Raw genomic sequence first — 13,751 nt, 5'->3', positions numbered from 1 at the left:
CTTGAAGCTTAATTTTTTTTTTCTCATGTAATATCTATTGTTTTCTACTCTACCTTTCTTGCATAAAATGGGATAAAAAATCCAATAAAAAAATATTAAAAAAAAAAAAGAATAGAAATTCTGCCACACAAGTTCCAAATGTCACTAGCGAAAATATTTCATTGAAACTCTCCTGCATGCCCGATTTTCATCTTCTGCTACACATGTTCGAATATTTGTCAACTTCTAGGTCTGATATATCAGACCTGCGGCTGCTGGCGGGGTCCAATTTTCCAACAGTTTCCCCAACACTGCTTTCCTTTCCTTTGTCCCCATCTTTAGCCTTGTCTGGTTTCTTGCCCCTAAATCCTCCAAGCCCCATTGTTTGATACATTGTACTCATCCTTATTCCCCATTCCCACACTTGACCAGCCAGTTTACCACCCCACCCTGTACTTCAGGCTTCTTCCATACCTTCGTGGTTTCTGCATTGCCACTCTGTTTGCTTAATAATAAATAGAGTTTCATAATTCTAAAGTCCAAATAGACTCTTTAAAAGTGTATTCATCTGGAGTTCTGTTTATTGCACAGCTGGTGTAAGGGTTGTATTAGTCTTCAAAGGGAATTATGAATGTTTATTGGAGGTGAATGTGCTGTGGGTTTGGTCTAGCATAAACATAGTCATGTAGAAATGTGACCACAGAATCAGTAGGTGAGACCATAGGCCAAACAATTCTGACAACACATTGAGTGGCCGTGTCTTCACCAAGTGAAATGGCAGGTAAGGGTCAACTATCACATGGGCACAAAAACCCACACACACCAACACCCAGCCAGACAGCAAAAATAATAGTTCATAGTACATACACCTTTAAATCACAGGTGCAGGCACAGACGGAACAAACGATTATTAAGCCCATATTGTGTTAAGAACCCTTGTTGCCAAACACTCCCAAAGGAATTTACATTCAAGAGCCATGGGACACATGCATGAATATACGTATGTATGTGGAGTCATATATAGTGCAGACTAGCTACAAAGCATCATCGCACCTTACAGTGGTGGAGGTACATAATAGGGGGTCACCAACAGATCAGAAAGAGTGGTGAGGAGAGGGTTTCCAAGCAGTCAACAGACAGGATATGAGGAGTTTATTCACAAGTGGGTTCAGAAGTAATCGGGTGGTACAAGAAGGAGAACCTCTCTAGAAGGCACCAAACATCCAGAAAGGTCACACCGGGTTAAGGTGTTGCTTGATGAGTAGATTGTAAGCTCTCTCTAGCTACCTTTCCATTTCCCTTTTCCTATCCCTCTCGACCATGAGTAGGTTATTCCGTCTTACATTTGGGTGCGATGCCAATCACAGTCAACCAAGCACATCTTAGTACTTGCCGCCTCTTGACTGGAGACATTTTATCTTGAACTTCATCATTGTATGGCTTAGTAGGGTGTGGCTACTGATTCGCCGGCAAAGGCCCGCCCCTTTGAACTTCTACAGAGTTCTCTGGTAATTTCAGGAGTGGTACAACAGCTAAAGATGTGGCTATATTTTAATTCCATGGATGAATCAGGCTTTAGAGAAATTTGGCATTTTGCCAGTTTCCATCTTCCTCTTTAGACTTTCATACTTGACTACACTCAGTTGTTGGTTGCTGCTTGGGCTCTGGTTTGTATCACTGTTGCTGTCTGCTTTGTCAATTAAAGCAACTTCTGGTGGATCTTTGAATTCTGCGGTGTGGCACCCACTTATCTTCTGATGCGTGTCGTTGGGCATGCCTGTTGGTGTTTCCATCCATAGCCCTTTCTGTTTGTGCTGCTCGTGTTCACCTTCTGTTGGGTGTTCCTTTCTTTATGGTGCTTCCCATCTCTAGCACTGGTCCATTTGGCCTGAATTCAGCATTATGCACCTGGTGTGCAGTTAATTGAGAGGCAATGGAACTAGTGAACATGAATTAATAGTGATTGGTGGAGGTGTTTGATTTGAACAGACTGCCAGTAGGTTTGGATGGGGTGTATTGGTTGTCCTTGGGGGTATGGTGTAGAGAGACTGCCAGCGCCTGATCTGTTTTATTCAGATGTGTAACCCAGCATGCGAGGGCATGTTTATGCAGGCATGATAGCAGAGTGTTACCTATGTGCCGATTGCAGTCACCTGTAATAGCATCCCGTGCTTAATTTGTGCCAGTGAATGTAGGCGGTGGGCATCAGCACCTCGTTTTTGAGAATAGGGGTTTATTTTTAATTTTCACAAAAGAAGGGGGAATCAGAAGTTAGGGAAACTGTGACAAAGGAAGAACCTAGGATGAAAAAGAACCTGCAAGAATGAAGGAAAGCGACACGACGCGTAAGGTCATAGAATAGAGACATTAGCTGCAATCAAGGCTTGGTATTGGACAACCCCGGCATTTGGCAGCGCTACAGTGGGCTCCTCAGAAAAACTGCGCAATTGCACTATTTAAAAAGAAAACAAAAATTGGGAACTCCTCCTCCATGCTGGATGGATAGTCGCCGGCATCAAATTTGGAATATATTTTCTTCTCTATTGGGGACTGCACGTTGTATGCTGAGATGATGATGTTATGATTGTGCTGGAAATGTTTTTTGGTTCATTCGAACGATGCTATCGCCATGGTTGGTACTTTCATTTTAAGGCAAGGATGCTGGCGGTGACCGGGATCCCTCTTTGTGAGATGGCAGTATGTCGGTATGTTACAGTTATAAGTCATACATTTTGAGGCATAGTGTATTAGAATAGAGCTGCAGCTTCTCTAAGTTATTTAACACTTAAAGTAGTGTTTTCCCATGCAATTAAAAAAAATAATGTAATTACTTCTTCAGTGTGTGTGTGTGTGTGTGTGTGCATGTGTGTGTGTGTGTGTGTAATATTTTAAGCATTGATGCTGTGGCATGTTTGGGACGCACTGAATGCTATGTAGGAGCGCAAATCCTTACCTTGATGTACTTTTGTGTTTTTTCTCTATTCCCAAACATTCCCAGTAGCAAGCCTCGAGACCTTTAGGGCAGTGCGCCCTGTGCCGCCGCACTGGTCGCCAAGATTGAGGCGGCGCCCTTTGCATGACAAGCTAAGGCTAGATAAGAGTAGCCTGCTGATATATTTGTGTGCACGGCATTTTTAGGGGAGATTAATAACTGCTTGATAATTCCGGTGGTGGCATTTGTCTAATGACAGTTTTGACTCAAGATAAAGTAGAATAGAGGGCTGAAGTTCCTGCTGCACAGTATATATAACATGCAGACCATAGGGTTGTGTTTTATGTGACTCAGTGGATTACTGATTTTGTCACGGAGATCCTTTTGTTAAATAAATAAGCTACAAACACATTGAGCTATGAATTGGCATCAAAGAGCTGTATGCAAATTGCAAGGCATAGGTTTTATAATCTTAATTATTAATTTTTTAATTATTTTTCGTTATTTTAAGGATGCTATCAAGGGTTCCTCTGGGTAGTAATAGAAATATTTTAGTACGACTCCCTAATCATTCTGTAACACTTCACGTACGAAGTTTATGGGGTGTATTTACTAACACGTTGTGCCTATTCCGCATCACAAAACTGACACAAACCTGATGTTTGGGGTTGTTTTGGGATATACTTCCCTGTGCAGATTCTGAATTGCATTGGAAAGTGGACTTCAAGAAACACAAAGTAGCACTATGTACTATTTTGCGTCAAGGAGGCGTACCATGGGTGGTATATAGGTATTCCCATGCACCCACCAATGGATTTAGATAGACGATAATTCTGATCAACTAACTTTGGTAAAGAGGGATTTGCATTAAAAAATTATGTCTACTCCAAGCAGGTGTAAAGTTGGAGATAAGATTAGATTTCCCCAAACCTTTCTAACTTTTTGTATGCTGTACCGTTTGGCACACCTACAAAGTGGTAAGTGGTAAACTTTGACAACGCATGGAATGTTGTGCTGCAAGTGTTCTCTTCCTGTGTAAAGCTAAACCAAACTAAATGTCTCAGTCAAAACCTTTGATGCTAGAATATTGCATGGGTGAAAGGGGGATCCAGATAGTGGAAAAAACATTGTCAGGGATTGGGCTGGATGGGAAATCCTTTACACCTAGCTTCATGCACAAAGGTTGCATCTTACAAATTCCATGAAAAAATAAAATGTTGATACATACATTTTTAGTACTACTTCAAATGTTAGCATAAGAAAGAGTGCAAGTAATTTGCTTTTACTCTTTGTATAGTGTCAGCATTACAGAGACCACGCCTCTGTCATGGAAAACCAGGCACCTGGGACCGTTGTGTTGCAAGTGGAGGCAACAGATGCTGATGAAGGGCCAAATGGCAGAGTGAAGTATGGGATCATGCACAGAGATGGCACTGTCCCGGCGTTTAGCATCCACCCGGACACAGGTAGAGGAATACCAATTGCATCTCAATTATTGTGTCATTGGATGACAAGGCCATTGTAAGCATCATTTAGACATAAAGTTATGCAAAGCTCTACTTTTTCCATAATTCAATATTCCCTGCATTTAACAAGGCATTTGCCTTGCACAGCATTTGCAGAACGACCAGGTGTTGAGATAAATTGGAGAAGAATCTGAATCTTGTTTGCATAATTCTCAAAAGGAGATGGTTTAGGGGCAGAATGTAAGTGTGAAATAGGAGAGGGGACAGGTAAGAGCTGTGAGTCACTCCACTAGAATTGGCATTAAAGTATGGTGATTAGGGTACTGGTTAATGAAGAGGAATATTGACAGGTTCAATTCTAATGCTTAAGGAACATTTCACTCATTGGATTACCAATTTGTTATACCTACATCAGCAACATGCCCAAGGATAGTGATCCATTGTGTCAAATGTCGGTGAGTGATCAATTGTGTCAAATGTCGGATAGTGATGCATTGTGTCAAATGTCACAGAGATGCCGAAATGAGGTAGAGCTTCAGTAAATCCTTGGTTCACCTCATTGCAGAGACTGAGTGCAAAACATAGAACAGATTCCTCGGCCCAGAAACCAGCTGGAAAATAATCAACAATTTCATGCTGTTCGTTGTTAGACTGAATTGTACAGGCCACTGGCCTTTCTGAGAGTTTATGGAGTATGGCAAGTTGTAGACTGGTCTACAAGAAGCAGAGTTCCTCAGGTCAAGTGAGGGAGGACTTTTTAATGAGCGTCAAAACTAGATTTCTCGTAAGTTACTCAGGGACAAGGCTGGGTGCAAAAGACGTCATGCTAGTCCTACAGAGTGATGCACAATTTCCAATCAAAGAAATGGATATGTAAACATGCCAGCTGAGCACACAAGCCAAACAATTTACCTACCTGAACCGTAGAATTACACTGGTCTGCTTCTAGGGGGAATTAACCTTTTAAGAGTATTTTGTTGACTGGAAATGGTACTCTAAACCCCATGCTGCAGTCATATCTCTGTAGCAAGTGCAATGTGGTCATATTTTGTCATGCCTTTCCTGCTATGGAAGTGTTCTTCTATATAGCCTGTGTTCGCAGCAGTCTTCTGACCCTCTTTAGCAGCCTGTTTACGGTATCTTTAGCATGGGGTGCCTGACTCAGAATTTAGATACAATACAGTTGCAGATGCCTCCATTGCCAGAATCTTCTCAGTGAACATTGATTTACTTCTCTTTTCAGGGATTTTGACAACACTCGAGAGGTTTAATCGTGAGCAACAAAGGGAGTATGCCATCACCCTGACCGCTACAGACCAAGCCACAGAGCCGCTCATCGGGATCTGCCAGATAAACATCGTCATCCTGGACCAAAACGACAATGACCCCAGATTTGAAAACATCCGCTATGAACGTAACTAATTCAGTTGACTAGAGAGCTGCCTACTTGGATCCTTGAGATTCTTAACACCCTGAATCAATTATCAGTCCAAAGCACTCAAATTATCATTATTCAGTCCCTAAGTCACATGTGATTCTAAGTGCCAAAATAAATCAAATCTAAATTGAACTGGACTCGGGAACTAACCAAATAGCAAAATCACGTCAGATTTGGGAATGATCAACTAATTATGCAAAATGGACTCCACTGTAATTCAGTATATGTACATTTATCGATTCTTTAAAACCTGACTCGATTTAACTGTCCTGGGGAATGAAGAGCCCAGTTCTAAATCCATGAAAATAAGACATTATTCCTGTGGCTTATTTCCTGTTTCCTACTGGTTTAAGCCCCGCAGTTTCCAGGAGTTATGCCACACCTGTGAACTACCATTACACAAAAATGGTGAAACTTGGGTAATATATGTTAAAAGACAAAAGTGGTCCTGGCGGAGACCATAAACATTTCAAAGAACACATTTTTAATAGAACAAGTTTTTGCATACCCAAGAATGAACACACTATATACAAATAAGGATTGGTTGCATTTTTTCTTTTATATTGATGATTGTTAATCAGATTATCTTGATTGCATTTTTGATTGCATTTTTTCTTTTATATTGGAGATTGTTAATTAGATTGTCTGATTAGTAATCTTCAATATAAAAGAAAACATGCAATGAATCCTTTTTTGTATATAGTCTGTTCATTCTTGGGTGTGCGAAAATTTGATCTTTGAATTTTTTTTTTTTAAATGTATATGGTCTCTGCTAGGACCATTTGTGTCTTTCTACCTGTGAAGTGCAGCAGTTATTTCACAGATGCCTTGTAATATCCATGAAGTGTGTGTTTTTTCAACTAACCTGAACATAAAATAAGTAAATATATTAAGAGCTGTGAAATATGACAAATACCTAATGTAGTTATGGGCTAATTGGTTATGTAGTCGGCGGTAATGCATTGAAAAGTTACAACGTGATTTTAACAATATTAATGTAATGCAAAAACACTATTCTCGAACTCCAACTGCACCAGCATTTTAAAGATGTGCTTAGTTCTATTAAAAATATGTAACCCCCTTTGAAAGACAATGCTGAATCAAAACTCCTAAGCGTATATGATCAGCACTTCATTTGACTACGGAAGAAGGTGCTTTCATTTGCCTTTCAATATCAAGAACCTCAGAATGGGCATCGATCTCCAAGTTTATCATGTCACTAAACCTCCTCGAGGGTATAAAAGGGGCATAGTACAAACGCCCAGATTTAAAGTAATGGGCAGATTGGAAAAAGGTCTATTTCGTCCAGTAAAAAGGAAATGTGTCAAAAGTTGTGCTTCTGCGTAAGATCATTTGCGTACAAGCAGAGTAGACTTGACCATCTCTCGTTCGCAGAGGATTGCACGGCTCTGCGCTATCCTTTTTCCTGTAAGAATCCTGACCCGCTGCAGCATTCACATAGCATAAAGTGCATTGCAGACTGAAGATATGTAGGCTTATACCCGCACTGCAGGAGCATATACCAACGCTCATGCAAGGATTTAATTTGGAATCTTGATAACTAGGGGTAATCCCTTTGTGATCCTTCCAGGGCAATTTCCTCCTTGAGCTTGAAGGGTGTTGGGGCTGTGTCTTGCTGACATGAGATGGCCCATGTCCCGCTATTCACACAGCACGTGGTAGCCAATTAATACAAAAGAAGCGGGGTCATGTATCCTGCTTAAGTAGTCATGTAGGGCTGGGCTTTGATACGCTCCGCGGCGGGCCCGGCCCTCCTCCTGCACGCATGCACGTGCCCTTTACCAATCAGGATCCGTGTGCAGTAATACTGCCCTTGCCCAATCGGAGAGTGAAGTTAGTTAGTGCCTAGCGGGTGTGCATAATCTTTCATGACTTATTGCTCTCAAAAGGTCCTCTCCTTTTAGCTAAAAAGATGGCTTGTTTCCCAAATGTTTTAACGTCAAGTTATGTGTAGGGTAGACCTGGCAGTTATGAGAGCAAAACAAATCATCTTCGTCTCTCTTACAAAGTTTAGTTTCTTTTTGTTATTTTCAGTAACTATCCTGGTCAGGGTTTTCAAACTGGTTCCAGTATCACACACTAGCATCGTTGATTTGAAGCTGTTCCCTCTTTCAGATTTCTTACATGAAGATACTGCAGTTGGGACCAGCTTTCTCCGCATTGCTGCCCATGACGATGACTATGGAACAAATGCTGCGATTACATACTCCGCGGCAGGTGAAGAACCAAAGTATTTCCAAATTAATCCCACCACGGGCTGGGTCTATCTGGCCAGCCCTATATCAAAGGTAAGCTTGTACTCCAGGATTTGGAATATAGAATTTTGAAGTTGTCTAGTGGGAAGCTAGCTTAAAGTTGCTTCTGGGTTGCTGGGCTGGCTGGGTATATTGTGATAAACACTCATCTGTCTACTATTGCCTTGAGTTGACCCCCATTTGGCATTGAGGTTAGTTTATGGCGTGGGGACTGGAGAATTAGCTGATGGACTGCCTTTTTACTGATCCACAACAAAGTTAGATCACAAGCCCTGAAACCTGTCACTCGTCTGGACTTGGTTCCTTGCTTTGCAACAAAGATTTATGTTCTGTATTGGGGGTGCCAACTTGATTTAAAGGGCAGGGAATTTTCAACAGGGTCTAGGAAAAGAAACTGTCATAGAGCGCAGCATTGGCCCATCTGACAGCTATGTGCATCCTTTGGGAGACTTGCTCCTAAGTGGAAGAAACTGCTATTATTAAGACTAAGAACCTTGCCTGATGTCTCAGATCATTGGACCCAGTGCCACAGTAAGTTTGCCATTGGCCCTGGTGTAAGCAAATACATGCTCCACCCACTGGTTGGGTAATGAAATACAGGTGTACCTGGAGTTTTAGTGTACTTTCTAAACCCCTAGTTATAATGCCATGCCTGCTGCACTATTGATAGCTATGAACCAGGGGGCCGTAATTTTATAGCTAAGGTACACTATACCTGTTTGCGTTGTAGCACACTTTTAGACAGGTTGCGCCTGGTGCAAACAGAGACCGTGCACCCTTTTACAGATAATAACCTACCCCCAGGGTAGCTGTAAACTCACGACTGGTCTGGAGTCAGACACTGGTGAAAGGCAGATAGGCTCTGTTAGATCTGGGGGTCTCTAGTTGGCAATGGTTATCACCTTTGTCCAAATAGGGACCCTTACTTCTAAGTCAGGACACGGGGATTACTCTCCTTAATAACCCCTGCTCACCCCCTTGGTAGCTTGGCACGAGCAGACAGGCTTGTCTCAGAGGCAGTGTGTTAAGTATGTGTGAATATACACAGTAATACAGTGATAGCACTACAGATGGACACAACACAGGTTTTTATAAAAATAGGTATTCTTTATATAGACTTAAACACAAGACCACAAACGACAAAAATCCACAATACTATACTAAAGGTTACTCAAAAGATGATAAAAGTCTCTTAATTCAAGTTGATGGTAAATGCCACAAAGTTCTCAACAAAGTTCTTGGATGCGGCACGCAAAGTGAACAAAAGGCTCGCTAAAGGGGGAGATGCATCGGTTCCGTGATCCAGGGGAACGGTTGCGTCCTTCCTCAATGCTTGCGTAGAGTAGGGGACTAGTCATGAGCCTTACCGGTTCAGAGGTGATGTGTAGATTCTCGACCTGTTGCGGTGCGCAAGATGGCGCCTTGATGCGATGCGATGCCGATGCGATGATCCAGTTGTGATGCGAGAAGATGGCGCCCTTGATGCGGCGATGCGATGATGATGTGATGACGCCCTGGCAGCCTTGCGACGACTCTGTACTTTGGAGCCGCGACAGGCCCTGCGATGCGCTTCTCCAGTGATGCGATGACAGCTCTCTCGATGCGTCGCGCTTCTCCGGCGATGCGACAGCAGACAGCTTCGATGAACACACGCTTCCAGGGAGATGCGACGAACTCTCGCTACTCCAGCGTTGCGATGATTTCCGCTGCGGCGGCGACACGCTTCTTCTCGATGCATCGCGCTTCCAGCTCCCCAGTGGCAGGCAAGTGACTGGAGTCAGAATATTCCCAGCAAGGAAATTCAGGAGGGAGCTGGAGGTGAAGTCTTTTGGCCCTGAGACTTCAGCAGGAAGCAAGCACAGTTCAAGCCCGCCCTTGATGAATATTCTGTAGATGAAAGTCCTTACAAAGTTCCTTCTCCTTTCCCTTGGCAATGAAGCAACCACTGCAGGCCAACCCAGCAAACAGCACACTGGCAGTGGGGCATTCCAAACTCCTGCAGCTTCCTTGGTTCTTCTCCTTGGCAAAAAGGTTTCTTATTCCAGAAGTGATCTAAAGTCTGTGGGACTGGGTCCCAATATTTATACCAAAAAATCCTTTGTTCTCTGAAGGCGGAGGAGAGGCCCCTGTCTAGTTTAAATCAGTTCCTGAGCACTGTGTTTACATGACTCTTCTCTTCCTTTCACTGTGCAGGGCAGAAACATCAGACGCCCCACAGGAGGTGGAGCCAGCACAGGGGAGGGAAGATGCAGCTCTGGAGTACTCTGTTGACAAGATTCCCCTTCTCCTTTCACTGTGCAGGGCAGAGACATCAGACAAGCCACAGGGGATGGAGCCAGCATTGTTGAGGGAAGGCCCAGCCCTATTCAGGTCCCAGGTGCACTCTCCCCCTCCCATCTGGATGTAAATCTCTCTAACCACCACTGGGCTGTCCCAGACTGTCTCCTGGAATTTCCCCAGCCCTGTCACACACAAACCCAGACAAGGAATACAGTCAGCAGAGGCGGGCTCAAATGGTTAGGCAAGCAAATACCTACTTTCTAAAAGGGGTATTTGCAAACACAGAATATTAAAATAAACTTTACTAAAAGATGTATTTTATTATTCTGAGTTCAGGCATACTAAACTCGAATTTCTACCATGTTCCCTGAGTCAGTTGGATTGTAGGGATGTAACAATCTTCAATGCCCATTCTAATCTATGAGACCAGGTAGCCTTCAATAGTGAAAAACGAAAATGGCTATGATTCACTACTAGAACATGCTATACACATCAGAGCACGTCCTACCTTATACTTACAATGCACCCTGCCCTTAGGCCTACCATAGGGGTGTCTAATATGAAGCAAAGGGAAGATTTAGGGACTGGCAAGTAGGTGCACTTGGCCAGGTCGACATGGTAGGCACAGACTACACACAGGCCTTGCAATGGCAGGCCTGAGACACACTTTACAAGCTGCTTCTGTGGGTGGCACAACCAGTGCTGCAAGCCCACCAGCAGCATTTGCTCTACAAGCCCTGGGCACACATGGTGCACTGTACTAGGGGCTGACAGTAGATCAAATAAGCCAATCATGGAATCCAACCAGTATATCAATTTAACATAGGGAGCACTTGCACTGTGTCACTGATTAATAACACCAATAAGAACCAGGGGTCTAATCGAAAACTGAATGTATTAAACTATAAAGAAGGCACAACCGTCAACAAATCAGTCAAGGATACAGAATTCCTATAAAGCCTATAAAAGGAGAACATATCAGTGAAACATAGTCAAGGAACAAGTGAGTGTTGGAGAGACTCAGAGCGAATGTGTATGGATTCCCATCAAATGTCTTGTGTTGATCTATATTCTCATTTGGTCATCCAAGGTCATGGAGTGGTTGGTCTCTAGATCATTGAGACCGATACCACATCCAATTGGTAGAATATTCAGTGAGTCTAGCCCACAAGCACTGTGCTGACCAAGAGCAAGATAGAGTCGTATGTGAATATGTGCAGTGCAAACGTAAATAGTGGTGAGATAAAATAGAGTGGAGAGACAGAAAAAGGAACAATTTATTCAGAAAGTTGCCTTTCCCTCTAGTTAAAATCAAGAACAGTGCAATATACCAGTCTTAAGCAAATATTCGACTGTAGAAAAATGGGCTGTGTCACTGATTAGCAGTGGCACAGGGCCCAAAACATACAACCAGCAAAAATATGTCAAAACAGAGGAGGCAATCCGTCAAAAAATGGAAGGGAGACTCACACAATGATGTCAGGTCTAACAGGCTCTTTGAAGCAGCTACCCTTCTCTCGCAGTTTAGCCGTATCCAGTCTACAGTTTAAAGGGGAACACAGATCTCCCTGCAAGTGGGTGCAGTGAGCGACTGTACAGTCTGCGGGCGAGTACATGGGACCCCCTTATCCCATTGCAAGTGTTGACATGACTGTGCGCATCCTCTCTGTCCCACAGTCTGGTGGATGGGACAGAATTTTCTCTCAACCGATATGGGTTGTGACTCTCAGAAAACCTTTTAGACAGATTCTGAGATGCATTTTCAGATAATGATGCATCCAGTTCTTCAAACCTCCAACCTGGTTCGGCGAAGCTGGCCCCTCTTGTTTATATGCTTACCACAGCTGAGAGCCAACATCTCCAAATTCTTCTTGCTATCTGCTCAGTGCACCCTACCTTTGGGACCTGCATGGAAAATCGCCCAGCAGCGACCACCACACCTCTTAGGCTTTGTGGATGTTTCAGTACTGCCACATCAACTAGTGGGGAGTGCAGCAAAGGCATTATTGAAGCAGGGCCCACTTCTAACATCCTGGGTGCTTAGTGCACATGCACACGTTGGCTAGACCTCTGAGTTCCTCCCAAACCCAGTGTCTCTTAAAGATACATTATTGTGTAGGGAACAACCAGGCCTGGATGCCCTGTTCAAATGTGATATATTCCTTCAGTCTGAGGGAATAATAGAAGGTAACCAATTCCATAATATAGCACAAATGAATGAGAATAGGCACCTCGATTGGAAAGACGTCTACCGGCTGATCACATCAGGAAGGAAGGGCAGCAGCCAAAAATGTTGTCTATGAAGAAACCGCCTTTTTTCAAAGAGCATTGCAGGAAAGCGCAATGATTTAAAGATTATTCACCACACCACTGGAACACGAGTACGAGTAGAGTACTGCTCGTCTGATGCTTATAACGCGATTCAAATTTAGCAGAAGTTGGACGGGCTCATTCTGAAGTTTCTGAAGTCATATGACTGCAGTCTTAGGAAGTACTAGATTCAATTGGTTACAGTGTTATGACTTAGATGCTAGAAATGAGTTTCTCACAGAAACTCAGGGGGAATTATAAAGTACCGCAGATGCCTTTGCAAGATGTGTAGCAGAAAGAAGAAGCTTTGTACTACTGCCCTACTTTGTGTTGAGGACAAGAGTTCAGAGTATATTTAAAATCCCAAGTTGCCAATGTGTTTTAACTGGTGTGAGAATAGGTACACAAGGTCAGATTTACTCACGCCAAAAATCAAGGGTGCTGTAGCATTTTGGATGCATTGAAGTGTGATCAGATATGTTTTTGACAAACCCAAGAAGACTACATTGCAGCAGTGGATTGTGGAATGGATAAATATATTGATCACTACAACTTTCTGTGGGAAAGGGAGAAAAGGGAGAAGAAATAACTTTAGCTGATAATCCAAGGATTGTTCTTAAACAATGAGAATACCCATTTTGTTTTTACCACTGAGACTGGCTCAGGGCAGGACCTAGGTTGGGAGGCTGTAAAATAGCTTTCGACAGATTGGTTGGATTATTTGTTAATATAACTTGTTTTAGATGGATTCGGTTTGATATAGTCGTGACACATCCATCATGTGAGTTTCAGGGCTTGCAGGAGTAAAAAGTACTTTATGTAATGCCTTCCCTAATCTCCAGAAGGATCTGTGTCTTATCTTTAAACAGTGCAAATGACACTCCTAGTTCTGATAAAACGAGGACCAAAGGGAACATGTGTGTATTAAAAAGGAAAGACAATAGAGTTGTTCCATGGAGCAAACCCCCGGAGACAGACGTCAAGTTCGACGAATAGTGCCCAATCTTTACTGGTACCAAGCACTCTTATAAAAAAGATTTAGCCCAGTCCAGTAACCCCATTATCCAATT

General features: G+C 42.9%; 1 protein-coding gene across 1 annotated transcript in view; it reads left to right on the top strand.

Moving 5' to 3' along the window:
• Nucleotides 1-13,751, top strand: part of LOC144798008 (neural-cadherin-like) — a 566,884-nt gene that overhangs the window by 88,690 nt on the left and 464,443 nt on the right. Inside the window, exons 8-10 of the mRNA XM_078668798.1 lie at nt 4,209-4,377; nt 5,621-5,791; nt 7,952-8,124. Coding sequence (XP_078524924.1) covers nt 4,209-4,377; nt 5,621-5,791; nt 7,952-8,124 — 513 coding nt within the window. The remainder of the gene's footprint in view (nt 1-4,208; nt 4,378-5,620; nt 5,792-7,951; nt 8,125-13,751) is intronic.

This window comes from Lissotriton helveticus, chromosome 12 (assembly GCF_964261635.1).
Source record: "Lissotriton helveticus chromosome 12, aLisHel1.1, whole genome shotgun sequence".
In the NCBI taxonomy this organism is placed as follows: Eukaryota; Metazoa; Chordata; class Amphibia; order Caudata; family Salamandridae; genus Lissotriton; species Lissotriton helveticus.
Note: the sequence above shows the minus strand (reverse complement) of the source record. Positions and strands in the feature narration are given on the sequence as shown.